Source organism: Platichthys flesus, chromosome 18, assembly GCF_949316205.1.
Source record: "Platichthys flesus chromosome 18, fPlaFle2.1, whole genome shotgun sequence".
In the NCBI taxonomy this organism is placed as follows: domain Eukaryota; kingdom Metazoa; phylum Chordata; class Actinopteri; order Pleuronectiformes; family Pleuronectidae; genus Platichthys; species Platichthys flesus.
Genome location: NC_084962.1, coordinates 4013199 through 4028269, shown reverse-complemented (window position 1 = coordinate 4028269; position 15071 = coordinate 4013199). Strand labels below are relative to the sequence as shown.

Genomic DNA, 15071 nt, shown 5'->3' with positions numbered 1-15071 from the left:
TAATAAAAAGATATATATGCAAAGCAGGTTATAACAGCAGCACGGTTTGCATGGTTTTGATAGCAGCTTGCTCGCTGCCGCAATGGAGTAGAATATGACAAGCAGCGTAATCCCCAATCATTGTACAGTCGTACTCCATTAGATGCTACCTCCATCCAAACATCTGTGCATCCAGATGTTGCTTGTTGGACTTAAGTAGACATCCATCCATATCTTCCTACAACAGACCTTTCTCTTAACACGTGGCTTTGCATGGGCATGATTAGCAGATGCTGAATGCTGCGTTTGCAAATTGAAGCTCTGCAGCATCATGGTGTGAACTCTCTCCAGGAATATAAACTCAGCAGGTAAGCCTGCCTGTTCCAAGTTAACTCAGATTCAAGCCCAGGGCAAAACTGCAATGCATCCTGAACTCCATCCCTATTCATGAGGAGGGAGCACTTGGTTTAAAACTTTGCTGGAAGGAGATGGGGTGACGGTTTGTATCTACGGCATGGCACAAAATAAATCAGCAGAGCTCCACTTCATCGATTTCCCTGTTTGCATGAATATGATGAATAAAAATAGGATGATTTTAAGGAAAATATAAGAAGAGCACTGCGCTTATCTAACATAAAATCCCTGTTTCACCAACATAGTAGTTGTTTTCTAAATCACAATCTCTCAAGCAGTTTTAAGACATGACCTTCGTGGGGAGGGGGAGGGAGGGTCCCCTGTGGTTGCCGTGATGCGTTTGAAGTTTCAGTACAAAGGTCTCTTTGCCTCTTTGCCTCCTTCCATCCCTCAGACCCCCCCCCCATCTCTCCCTGACTCGCTGTCTTTTCCTGTATCCATCATGCGTCCATACCCACATCTCACTCAGTCTGTCCCCTGTCCTTTCTTTGTGTTTACCCACCATTGTGTACACACACATCCACACACACACACACACACACACACACACACACACACACACACACACACACACAAGCGAGCTGCTTTCAGACATGCACTGAACTCTGCAGATACTCCATAGAAATCCTGGAGAGGTCGATGTGGGAACTCAGCAGGGGATCCCCCACTGGATTCAGCATGTGTGGTTGATGTCCCAATTTTTTTTTTAAAAGGTGAAAAAGTGGTGACAAAGGTAGAAGACTAAGACACCGTTTTTGGTAATAGGAGCCGACACCGGCTATTGTGTGAAGTGAAGAAAATCACCTGATCTCCACAGTAAATACGTCACTTCCGGCCTCGGTCTGCTGCGCCCGTCTGCCCAACCTCTCGTCTGAATAATACGGAGGATTTGTTCAGGGTTCATACACATTTTGACCAATGGATTTCCATGACTCTTCAGTGACTTTTCAATAAGTGGGGATTTTATTTTTTTTCATGACTTTTCCAGGCCTGGAAAAACACATTTTAACATTCAATGACATTCTAGGTTTTTCATGACCGTAGGAGCCTTGTTTGTTGCTGAACACGTCTGTGCCGATAACCTCCCGCCGTGTTGTGCATGTGTGAAAGGCAAACTGAGGGTATAGTCAGTATCCAATTCTCCAGATTTTACCTGTAGGTCATGTCTGAAAACAGCTACACACACACACACACACACACACACACACACACACACACAGACACACACACAGACACACACACACTAGCCTCCTAGAAGACAATCCTCAGAAGCCAGTAGGAGTAGCTTGGCGTGCAGGTGCTGTGGAGTGTGTGTGATTGTATTGTCTGATGTGGGGCCACAAAGGGCCCGTCCTGCATACTTTGATAAAACTCTGTGAAGTTTGCTAAGACACAGGACACAAAGTAAAACTGCAGTCTGCACTGCACAGATGGCGATTCTGTGTGTGGGATTTAGCTCTGTATGTTTGTATGTGTGCGCTTGTGTGTGTTCTCGTTTGGCTTGTGTTTATGGGTGAACGTTCTTGCATAACGGTGGATCCTCTAAACTAATGGATTCAATGTAGATAACTTAAAATTGCATAAAATGAAAGGGACACTTTTAGAATCTTTCTATTCTAAGGACTATATTTTCCTACAGGTGCACTGCAAGCTCACGTTGAAATGCCGTTTTTATGCAGTTTTCTTCTGGCACATTTTCCCAAATTCCTGCTTCCAAAGGTGTGTGTTTCCTCACATGTGGGGGAGAGGTGCGGCTTGTGTTTATACCGATTAGGTGATGCGATGGATTACTGGTTCTGATTTTGCGCCAAATTGCCTTAGTGTATGATTAAAACACCTTTTATCACAGGGGCAGGGCAATTGTTTTGGCTTTGCCTGGCAGACAGACAGAGAGAGAGACACACACACAGACTGTGGGACTCTTTCTGTTTGCTTCTTTTTCCATCAGCTGCAAATTTAGAAAAAACAACAGACACTACCAACAATGTCATCCATGAGTGTGACACATCAGTGCGGCTGTTCTGTGAAGAGTGAACGACCTGTACAATCACACAGATTTGTTTGTCCCTTAAACACCTGGTACATGTGTTTTATCTGCAGTCTGTGATTTGGGAGAAGGGTTGTGAATAATTCTACACGGGGCAGGCACAACAGCATCACTACATACATCATTTAAATGGCCATGATTTTAGTGGATTATGTTCACTTGTTTTTCCTGCTGCTCAGCACCGTCTTCACGTTTCAGGCTCGGGCTCGCAGCTCTCCCACATCCTCCTTACCTGACACACTTGCGTGGATACCTTATTAAATTATTGAAGGAGTTCTCCAAACCCTATTTTGAAGATTAAAGGATAAAAGTGCTGGTTTTTGTTCGCCAAATAAGAGCAGTCCGGCAGTTGAAAAAAAGTATTTCTTCCTACTGCTTCCTTATTTATGCTTTAGAATTTGCTGAGCACTCTGTGGATTAAATGGTTCAATTGCATTTCACTTGTAATGCGCCATGTTACAGCATTCATCATCTCAAGGAACTTTACAAAGTAAGGTTGAGATGTTAGAAATTATATTAAAAAAAAACTAAAAACAAGTCAGGTTATGTTCACTTTAATCATCAGAATTGAGAAAAGATGTGATGTTAGTGACGTCCACCGTGGTGTGACTGTTGGTGGTAGACAGGCTGGTTTTGAATGTTTACCCAAAATGGTGCGTCCATAGCTTTATATGCCACTCGGAACGAGAGCCTCCCCATGAACAGATAACGTTTATCTAATGAGCAGCAAAAATATACAAATGCTCTTGCACAAGGCTAAATATATATGTGTGGAAAAGGTCAGGGAATATTTAATGTAAGGAAACTAAAGTATGTCGTTAAGGGAAGGATCGTGGCAGCAACCCTCTGCATCCAGCAGGAAAGATGCACCAGTAATTTACTATACAGTCATCTACCACCACAATCTCCTTATCACAACTTCTGATACGATAAATAAATTTACTTAAGCAGCATTTTCCTTTGCATGTCTTCTGTGTGCTTTTGCCAGACAGAAGCTGTTCTCTATGAACAGTACGTGTTACAGTAGTGGGGATATACTCAGAGTTAGTCATACACTCAGCCTATGTGCTTCATTCTCTATGGGTCTGCGTGTACCAGACTGTCACCTTGACAGGTTCTACATACAAACATGTGTTTGTATCTGTGTGTATTCATACACTTGAGTGTGTGTGGATGTAGCCTGATGAGCTTATATTGTTTATATTGGTTTTGAATATTAGACTTTTGTGAAAGTTAAAGTGTCCCTGAGCCTGTAGCGCATCAGTAAAGGATATAACAGTGTCACATCATCATTAAGAGCCTGCAGGGTTATTTATAGACAATTTGTTCTCATAATGATAATTAACAACACATTAGCATAAGAGAATGATAGTAATTGTGTCAGAGAAGTTCAGTGATGGAGGCGTAGCTGAACTCCTTCTGAACCATTGCTCCATTCCCAATGCAATTGTCTGGAAAATTTAAACAGCATCATCTTCTTAGTCGTTAACAAGCAGGAGCGCTGTTAGCATATCTGGACCCACTGAAACAATGTTGCTCCGGGTCCCAGTTTATTACTGTACATTCCAGTAGAAGCTTTATACTACAAACAGCCCCCTGTAATCATCATCCCTTTTTACCTGGTTAGTGACAGCTATGGGCTCAAGGAGGAGGGATAACATGTTATTCAAGGGAGACCGTAGCAACTGCCATTTGTTCCCAATAAAGTAGAACATACTGGCCTAGTATATGTACACATTCAAGGAATTTGACTCTGGTTTAACACTGCTATTATTGTACTTACATAGAAGTAGACATACAGCAAGGGAAGTAAAAGAATGGTCCAAAACTATACTTAAATTATACCGGTGGAAAGTTTTGCACTGTTATCCAAAATAAATACTATATAAATATGAGGGAATTTGATATTTACATTGGAAGAAATTATGGACTTTGCTCTCCTTTAACTCCTTTCAATATCCCTGTTGTCCCATGGGTGGTGACATGGAAGACCATATTATTACAATGCTTTGTTGTTTAGCGCAAATTATTTAAAAAGTGTATATTACCCTCCTTATTTCATTGTTAAAAAATCGCCAGTGACAAAAAGTATTTCTTCAAAATCTTTATTTAGGATTAAAGAAATCAAGAATAACCCAAAACAGTAGTTTCATCCTGTGGGGACCTTAATTAAATTAAACTGCACGAAAACGAATGCTTTGACACCAAATTGTCAGACAAGTTTGAATTGACTATTAGAGCTACTGATGAGATTGTAACATCGGAATGGGAAGGGAGCTGATGAAGCCACTACTCAATAAGAAGGGAGTCTGAAACTAAGGGAATCGCTGCATCATCGCCCATGACCATCATTGTCCACATCTTCTGAAACAGAACAGGGTATAATCAAAGGGAAAGGCTTGGTCTGCCAAAGACGAGGGGATGCAGAGGAGAAAGTGTGGGAGAGGAGGACTCATTAGCTTGTCAGGGAGCCTGCAAATCTTTGTTGGAAGAGACCAGGCTGGATATATGGGAGGGGGCATGGAAGTGCTAACTAGAAGAAACAATACCGCAAGGCATAGCAACATATTCAACCCAGTATCTTTAGGAAGTTCAGTCATAGTGGACGATTCTGCACTTAAAAATTCACGTTCCAATGCAGATGTTCAAATAGTGGGTACCCTTTGTGTACTGAAGTGGGAATTTAAGGAATGGATGTAGGCAGCTTTGGCTGAGTGGTCATCAAAACTAGAATGTAAAGCATTTTTTTGTCTTTGTTTTATTTACGCAATTTCAAGCCTTTACTCTTGGCTAATGCGATGACACTAGTTGGCTTCTTAGCCAGCAACATACACACCAATACGAAATCTGCAGTCCTTGTTTTTGTGAGCTCCAGCTGATTTTAATCATCCAAATAGTAACAACAGAAATGGTAATTCATTCAATTTTTGAATTATCTTAGTCCAGTTTTTCTTCCTCTTGTCATTTAACGTTGATTCAGGGAACTATATTGTCTGGAGGTCAGTTCTTGGCATGTTCATGTTAAACTGCTCTGAGTAAGTCGTTAACCTTCAGTGGGATGAGAGAGCAAACAGGTTCAAGAGAAGATATCCATTATATCTACTACACAAGGATTCACTCGTGCGTGCTTTAACAGTCTCAGACGCTGTGATGGATGCTCCAGCTAATAGTGTTTGTATCAAGAACCCCTTCAACAACTCAACTTTCAACGACAGTGAGATTACGACCCTGTCACATTCACATTTGTGTGTGTGTGTGTGTGTGTGTGTGTCTCAAAGTCAGAGGGATATTCTACTTGGCAACCCCCACTTGGAAGCCTTTCATTACAAAATGAGAAACACCACTTTTAATTTAGTGACAGCTACTATAACAAAATGGCAGCTGACACATCTAAAACGTAAACGTTGATGGCAGAATATTTCTTAGCAGTTACTTTAGTAGTCATGACAGTACAACACCTTTTTTTAAGGTAAAAACTCAAAGTGATGCACAGATATCACAGTAAATCTTTGAATTTAATTCTCCAGTTTCCTCCGGCTGAAGGCAACATTGCATATGTCGCCCGACCCGAAGCTCCATCCGAGTGTGTGAGGGCTTTTGGAACATGCCCACGCCTGGGGCAGCCGTCCTCACCAACTCATGCAGAAAGAGCATTTCATCAACTCAATTGCAAAAACAAGACTCTTCCAATTTCACGCCTATCATTCCTGGCCTCTGGGTGAAAGGGCATCAGCAGAGAGCTGCTGAATACTGTAGTGAGCGCAGTGTGTTTGAGACGAGCAAGAGGGGTCTTTGATGTTTCAGCTCAAGGGAACATGGTCTCTCAGCAGCTTGGCAATCAATGCAAGAAGCCGTGGAATAATATATGGTATCACTACTGTTGTGCCAAATCCTTATATCTTGAAAATGTCAATATTTAAGCAATTATAAAACTGCCATGATATTTTAATTAGAACTAGAATGTAGAATACCGCTTCAATGTAAAGGAGTTATTTAAATTCTTTATATCACTATTTCAACTTTTGATACTTACTGATGAGATCTCTGAAGAACAACACGGGAGGTAAGCTGATTGTACATGTTGAAAACATACCAAGATAGATCAATGTTTTTGATATGACCATTTATAGATCGACAGCCCTGGTTCACCTTTGAACTACAACACTATTGGAGTTGTGCACATGTGATTTTCCAGGGCAGTGCAGGATTATGAGTGAAATTACAGATGGAAGCTGAACTCTATCTTTTGTATATAGTTGTCTTCTGCTTTTAGTATTTTAGCTTTTCGGGCTTTATCTATAAATCTTCACACTATAATATATATATATATCTATACCTGATCTTTGAATCTTGAATCTTACAAAGGTAAAACACAAAGTAAAAACTATTATTATGTTAATACATTTTAAATGGTTGTAATAAACTCCAAATATCAATAATGTATCCATTTGATATTGACATTTAAGTGAAAGAGTGAACCAAAGAAAACAGGTGTCACAAAAAAAGGTTGAACAAATTGTAATGTTTATCGTTAGCAGGAAGTGACTTGATAAAAGACTGCTGACAGGGCATGGGGCACTTCAGGGGCTTGTCAGATTTCAGCTGGACCAGTGCCCCCCTGGCCAGGACCCTGGAACAGCCCCTGGTTGCACTCAATAATGAGTGGGGGAGAGTTTAGGAGGAGGGAACCACATGTTCACACAGATTTAAAGAAACCAGTGATTTCTCTGGGGCACCTTTGTCAAATAATAGTAAAAATAAACCTGATGATGTCATCAATCAATTGCAGAAAGAGGGAGAGTTTGAGTGATGTGGGCATTTATTAATCCATGAGAGTCTTATGGAGGTGTGAAATGATTCATCGATTCTCAAAAAAAAAATTGTATCAGCTAATTGACTAATAATATAATTGCTTAAGCAAAAACAAAACCTCTCAAACAACAGGATTCCACAATTGTTCTTAGACAGGTATTCAGTTTGATGGAAATAATACAAGAAACTATTCCATCCATAACCTTATCCATGATGTAGTATTGTCTTTCATGCTTTGCAGTCTGGTTCGGTGATGATGAATGATGCATGACACAAGACCAAAGCCACTTTACTTTGGACTAATCTATTTATCCATTGTTAAATGGTTAAAATATATGAGGTATAACTAATGTGCTGATCCGAGTGACACCTCCCAAGTCCTTTAAAACCCAGGTGTGATTGATTATATATATTGCTATTAAAGCTTTTTGCCATTTTTTGTTAGTAAGAGTGAATTCTTTCTGTAGAGGAGACTTTTCCAAATCACAAGAGAAAAACAGCCTTGTGTGTTTGTTTGTGTGTGTGTTTGTGTGTGTGTGTGTGTGTGTGTGTGTGTAAGCATGATGTGCGGCCACCAATGAAGGAGGACCAGTATACCATCTTGATAATACGTCCTTCAAACGTTGAAATGCTAAACTAGTGAGGTTTTTGTCGGTCTACCTCACAATTGTTTAGCAAGATGAGGCCCAAAGTGCCCCAGCCACTCTGCACTGTTGGGATCTGTGCTTTCACACGTGATGCAGCTCTGCAAGCTGCACAAGCAGGTGGCTGACAAACAGTCAGTGTGACCCGGGTGTGATGGTGACTGGAGAAATGAAGTTGTGAAACTGGTGAGCAGCCTCACAATGAACATGCTGCGTCTCTCTTTCTATTCCCATCGCTTCTCCATCATCTCTTTTATCCTCTATTTATTCCCCTCAGTTGTTAGTGTTGCTTGTGAGCCGGCGAGTTACCCCGCGCTCCTAAAAAGACAGATTTGAAAAAAGCCTCTCAGCGCACTCCATGGCGGGGGGCCTGACTAATTGGACCTGGAGAGGTTGGGCCGAGTGGAGTCGGCCCTGCCAGGTTCCACTTGGGCTCAGACACACGCGTGGGCAGAGGCGCTCAATTACCATGTTGGATGGTGATTTGCAATAAGAGGTCTGCCTGAGCGCCCGAGTAATGAGAAGGAAAAAACTAGCATGTGATGTTGAACGAGCAGAGAAAATTCGAGTGATCACTTAGAAGTGAAAGGAAATATGGGCTTGATTACCTTATTATCAGGGACAGCGGAATAAAATAAGTAAAGTGTTGATTTTGCCACCTTACTTTCATTTGGTAGTTTTTTTGTGAAAATAAATGTGAATTTCTCATCTTTAGTTGGACATTAGTTGGTTGATTGTTGATGGTTTTAGCCTCAATTTAATGAACAAAGATTCTGTCCAATTTCAATCAGTGAAATATGACCCTAAGTTTTTTAATTTACAGGTCGTCCACCAAGATAATTGGTCATATAGTTTATATGGCATTTATGCCTACTCTCACATACAAAACATTCCAGCTGTACAATATGGGTAAAATAATGTATATTTTACCCAAACAGCCCATGAATTTATTTTGCAGATGGCAGTGTGGCTTTTTTTTAATATATTTTATAGTAGTAGGGCTCTGGGAAGCAGTGAAGTTCAGTAAAGAAGCTGGGTGGCAAAACAGATAGAAAGGTATTGCTTTTCTCTTATTATATTTAGGCTGATAATAAAGAGACAGTAACTTCCAGTAGTAGTTTTGTCACCATGACCTTCACAGGCAAACACTGTGAACTGCAAGAAGTCCCTTTGTCAAAAACCAGTAGTTACATCACACAGAGCAGCTTACTCTATAACTACAACTACAGTGTTTGTGCTAAGGCGGGGTAATTGCAGGTGGAACAGTAAGAAGATTCTGGTTTCAAACCTGATGACCAGCCTTTTGTGTGACCTTTTTTTTATCTGTGCCTGCGTGGGTTTTCTACAGCTACTCCAGCTTCCTCACACAGTCCAAAGACAAGCGGCCTCAGCTAATTGGAGTCACAATTGCCCAGAGGTGTGAAAGTAGGCGTCAGTTAGTCTCTGTGTCAGGCCTGTGATGGACTGGTCAGCTGGCTCCCTCAAGGATAAAGGGTATATGGATAACGTATGGAAATGTTATTGCCTCCTGGCTCTTCTTAATACACAGACATTTAAGCACTTTCGATATTCTCATGTCCCATTGAGCAAGAAAAACTGCTTAAATGTTGCCCTCACAGTGTGTGGAACATATCATTTATCATTTTTTTTTTTTTAAATCTAAGTACACTGTTTGTCTGATAGCAGAAGATTATGATTCAGTTTTTAGCTAATTATGTTTAAAAGTAAGACAATTTAGTAGACCTAGTAAAGTGTCCATCCTAAAACCGCCTGTGTGTAATGTTATCTTCTCATGTTTTGTGTTCATTCTCCGGAGAAACTTCAGATTTGTCTTCCTCAGTTCTACAATACAGTGTTCCTTTTTGGAAAAGGCACTTGGTGCATAGTGGAATTCATCAAATTAAGCAGAATTTACTATATAACCGTTCATGTGTGTAGTTTATATGTAAGTTTTCCTAATTTTTGCGAAAAAAATTTGCGAAATCAACACAATCTTCAGACACAAGTTGACATCTTTTCAATAAAAAGCTCCATAATTCATCTAAAAATAAAGCATTGCATTCTTTAACAAAATAAAGAATGTCCTTTATTAATGTGTTGTGAATGTTGTTGCCATGGCGGAGAACAGCACCCACGACTACTATTATGTACAGAATATGTACACTTTCAATGGTCTAACATACACAACGCTGTGAGCTTGTTCAGTGTGGAAGGCAGCATGGTTGCAGTCTTGTTTCTAAATTGCAGAGTGGCTGTGTATCTTGGGACTCTAGTAGTGACTGGGGTAAAATGTAGATCCCCATATGAATGAAGCCTTGCCAGTGCTGCTTGCTGGATGGATCAGATGGGTTATGAGGGGGAGCCCCCGGGCACCACAGCCAGAGAAACAGATCTGCTGTCCCAGCCAGGCACAGTCCCAGATGGGTCCCTCAGCCACACACACACACACACACACACACACACACACACACACTCACACTAGTTCGTGATTGAAGGAAGAAAAAGTACATAAGCATGGAAATTGAATGCATATGCTTTCATACACACATATATATATGCCAAATTGTAAACACACACACTGAATATAAAGATACAAAGAAGTCATTGCAAGGGCATCTGCAGTGTTCAGTGGAGTTTATGAATTGTTAATTCGCATTTGTGTGTGTGTTTGCACTGAAAATATAAATTCAATATTTGTAATGGTAAACAATGAAGAGCCTCTGTTTGGTCAGTTTATTTTGACAATTATAGGAATGGGTGCGACTGCTCAGCAGACCTTGGCTGAATGGTTTGCCGTCACACTGTTGGATTTAGAGAGCAAATAGGACTTTATGCTTTCTACCCAAATTATAAATAGTAAAAAGGGAGTTTGTGTTTTCCAGAACCTTAACTTTAGCAGTAGACTAGTTCAGGGCTTTACATTGGTTTCTCCATGAGTCTCTGATTTTACATAGATTTGCAGCTTCAACTTAAGAGTTGGGATGTAGTAGTAAATGTGGGGGGGAACAGAGGGCCTCATCTGCTCTCAGACATGCACTGAACTCCGGAGAATCTCTGGATGTATGAATGCAAATGTCCAAAAACTGCTAAGATTTGTTGCTGTTGTGAACTTGTCTATGCAGAAAACCTCCTGCTGTGTTGTGCATGTGTGAAAAGCAAACTGGTGATAAAATGTTGACCCGATTTACCAGACTTTATCCTAAGGTAATGTCTGGAAGTGGCGGATGTAGTTGTTGTGACACATCCTTTGTTTGATATCAACATCGGTTTGCCATTATAAACGACAATAAGCCAGTAATGTATTTCTTGTAATGGAATGCTAACTATGTTTCTGTTTGGGCGAATTTCGGTAACCTTGGACAGTTTTGCAAATGTTAACTTCATTTAGTGTTCTTTATGCCGAAGAGGAAATACTGCTTGAGTTTATAATCTTGGACAGGTCATTTTGTTATGCCAAGCTCAACATTACCCATTAAAAAAGGTGATTTGTGTTATTGCTAAACCTATAGTAATAGTCCTGTTGACTAGATTTAGTTAGAACAGGAAATAAACAGACAGGAGTTTCGGTGTCTCACGTTACCCAAATTCACCCTCTTTTATCAACAGGAACATAACAGCCTGCACAGGTTTCACTATTGTGTTAAGGTTTATCCTGCCACTGCTGTTCTTCATCTCTGTTCTACAGAGCCGACGTATGGCCAGGATTCTGTCTACCTTTATAAAATCCAAATCTTCAACTTTAGTTCTTGTCACACATATTGCTGTTGTTTTTGTTATACAACTAGGTTGAGTCGTACAAGGATTATTGAACTTTTACTTGAGTTTAAGAATGTTCTGTCAACTGATTCATAAATACAAAAACAGGCCACCGACTGTGTCAAAGTACATTTAGATGGATCCAGGGGTCCACAGATGGATGTAGTTGCATTTCATTTAAACCATTTTAAAGGTCATATCTGTGAATTGTTACAAATGCATTAATTCCTCTGTTTTCCAGTATGTGGGAGCTGGACTTAGAAAAATAAAGATGCCTGAATTGGTTTGAGTCACCAGTTTTAAGCCATAACTGGATGAGGTCAACACATCTAAATCACAAAACCATCATTGAACATATGATAGGATAATTTAATCTACCGCTTTGATACTTTTATATTAAATGCTGAATAAAAGCGTAGTTATTTGGAATTTTTTAACAAGGCCACTTGGGGGCACAATGCTTTCTTCATCTTGTTGACATCACATTGTGATGTTGTTGCATTTAAAGTTGCATGCACATCTCAGTGTTGTGTGGTTCCTGCAGTGACAGATCGTGTTTGCACCTTCATCTGAGCACTGAGCCAATAAACATGAGGCATCTCAACAGAGAAGAGAGAATGTAAAGCTCAGTGTGACTATTTGTCTTTAACTTCAAGCTTTTTCTCTGTGTGGGGTGTTTCTGTGTGTGTGTGTGTGTGTGTGTGTGTGTGTGTGTGTGTGTGTGTGTGTGTGTGTGTGTTTGTTTGTGTGCTCTCGTCCTTGTGCTGCACTGTGCACAGCTTCACTGCTGCATATGTAAAAACTAATGGATATATTTCGGTTTTGTCTTCACAGCAGTTTTCTGGTCTTCCACTGTTAAAGAGCTATTGAGTGGAGACGTGTTTTTCTGTTATTAGGAGGCATGTAGCCATCTGAATAATGCATCCTGAACACGGCCTTGTTATGGCAGAGTATACAGTAATGTTCAAGGCTTCAAGGCCCAGAGTGGCACCATAATGTGCCGCCCTGTACACTGTTAAATATACATGAGTGATAAAGTGGCTTTCTTTGTGAATAACATTAACTATTGTGGTGAAAGGCTTCGGTGGACTAGCTTTGGGTTATTGTTTGCAGGGATTTGCATGACAAACAATTTTAACCACGCAATAAAATGGTCGTAAGACTCACATAGCTTCGTAACCCAGGCTTTAGTGTCTTTGTGTCAACACTTATTATATGTGTTTAATCTAACATAAAGTTATCATCTGCAACAGTGTCAGGGCTAATGATGCACAAATCACTGTTGCTTAACAACAAAAGAATCTTAGCTGATCATAATGAACAAATATATATTAGAGGTGCCAGGTATCAAACCAAAAACATTCTTTCTCATTTATATTATATGATAACCCAGGCAGGGGGAAATGAAGTGAAGTGAAGAAATTGTATATATGCACAACGCAATTCTTCTTCATGTGACCTTTGTTTGGCTGTTGGGCTGCCTCTGTTGAGGACTTGTCGGGTGAGGGCGTATGTGGATGAAATGCGAATGTTTCGTAATGGGTCATTATAAAAAAGTACATAACTTCTTTTAACTTCCCTCAACCTTTCAATTTAATTAAGGGGTTAGTGGGTGGGGGAGAGATTGTGGAATATGTTGGGTTTGGTGGCGAGCACCCTCACCCATATTCTTACCCTCACTGTTTGCCAAGAGGTGGTCTTGCCATATGATAATTATGATAATGATGGCACAGTGCCATCAGTGTGTGCTGCCCATTGCGAAGCTAAGCTCCCCATAATCTTGAATGGGGGCATTCAGCTACTTGGAATACATGCAGATAGACAGATTTCAGTGGCTAAATATAGGCTAGGCTAAGGATTTGCATGCTAATGATGCTTGATGCGTTTTCTTTCACCTGTGGGCATTAAAATGATAATGTGGCATCTGCTAGCAAACTGCCCTTTTAATGTAGTTTTAGCTCAAGTAATATCTGCATTTAGTATCAGCACTGCAGTAAAAAGAAGATGGAGAAACAGATAAAACTGAGTGTAACATTTTATCAGGGATGTACATCTAGTTCATTTTTGGAAGCTGTCATGTCGATTTAAAAAAGTGTGGCATTTTCTTTACGGGGAAGCAGCCATTTAAATAACAGCAATCACCTCCCCACGTACACATGTTCCAACCAACCAAGTGCAGCTGCCCAAGAAGATGAACTATGTGACTAATCCTCATCTTCTTCCTGACTCTGTCTCCCTCCTCTGTAGTTGGTGCTACCGGAGTATTCCATCCATGGGCTCTTCTGTATCATGTTCCTGTGTGCCCAGGAGTGGCTGACTGTAGGCCTCAACATCCCCCTGCTCTTCTACAACACCTGGAGGTAACTATCCATCCGTTTGATTGGCCTTCTGTGTGTGTGTGTGCGCACGTGTGTGTATGTCTGAAACTATGACAAAAGAAACCTATGCTGGAAAAGTTGTAGATAACAAAGAGACTTGTGATATTTTTTTTTTGAGAGAATTAATTATATCCTAATGTGATTCCAGACCTCACAATTTACATGAAACATGTACTCCCAAACTATAGTTATGAGTTGAAGTTGCCAAACCTTGCACATTGTTTAACCACAATTTACTAACCATAATCTCTTCATAATCACACCAAAGTTGCCATTGCAAATTTATGTATTTTCTACTCAAAAGTTGAATGCGATCTATGTTTTTTATTTAATAATCCTCTATCGACTTCCTCTCTTAGAAATAAGATGTGTTATAACCCATACAAATAGCATAGCTTAGTATCAATAAATACCACAAAGTATTTTCATGATTTCTCTCAGTTTGAGCAACAGTTGCTAAAAACAGTCCTTACATGGAAACACAAATTCATCCCATCCCACCTTCCAATCTTGTCCAATCACAACCTTCTTTTCAGCAAATATGACAAATTTGTGTAATTTTTCAAGAAACTTATTCATGTTTGTCAACAGACTCACTTCCTGATTCTGAAGATGCAAAGGTGTGTGAGACACAAATGTCTCAAATTTAAAACAGACTTCTGAAGTCCAATTCCTCTGCACGAAAGTGGGTTCTTCATTACTTGAAACGTGTTAAAAGAAATGAGAGTATGACAGAAGCGGTTGCATTCATATCTAATACAACTGGCCTATTGTGAGCAACAGAGTGGTACGCTCCAGTTATTGCATAAAAATGTTCTAAATGTGAAAATTGTTTAATGCATGAAATAAAAACATGGTTCTAAAAGAGCTATTTTAGCTTTTTCTTTTTGTTCCTCTTGCAATTTTGAAGCAAATCAGCCAAACCACATCAACACTATGTTTATTTTCTAGAAAAAGCTGCCGTATAATCTGACATGTAAGGCTGCAACAATCCAACAGAAAGTCTCCTAACTGAAGGGAGACTTTCTGTCGTAAGTAGTA

General features: G+C 40.1%; 1 protein-coding gene across 1 annotated transcript in view; it reads left to right on the top strand.

Moving 5' to 3' along the window:
* Nucleotides 1-15071, top strand: part of cnih3 (cornichon family AMPA receptor auxiliary protein 3) — a 70029-nt gene that overhangs the window by 40609 nt on the left and 14349 nt on the right. The window contains exon 4 of the mRNA XM_062410757.1: nt 13900-14012. Within this exon, the coding sequence (XP_062266741.1) occupies nt 13900-14012 (113 nt within the window). The remainder of the gene's footprint in view (nt 1-13899; nt 14013-15071) is intronic.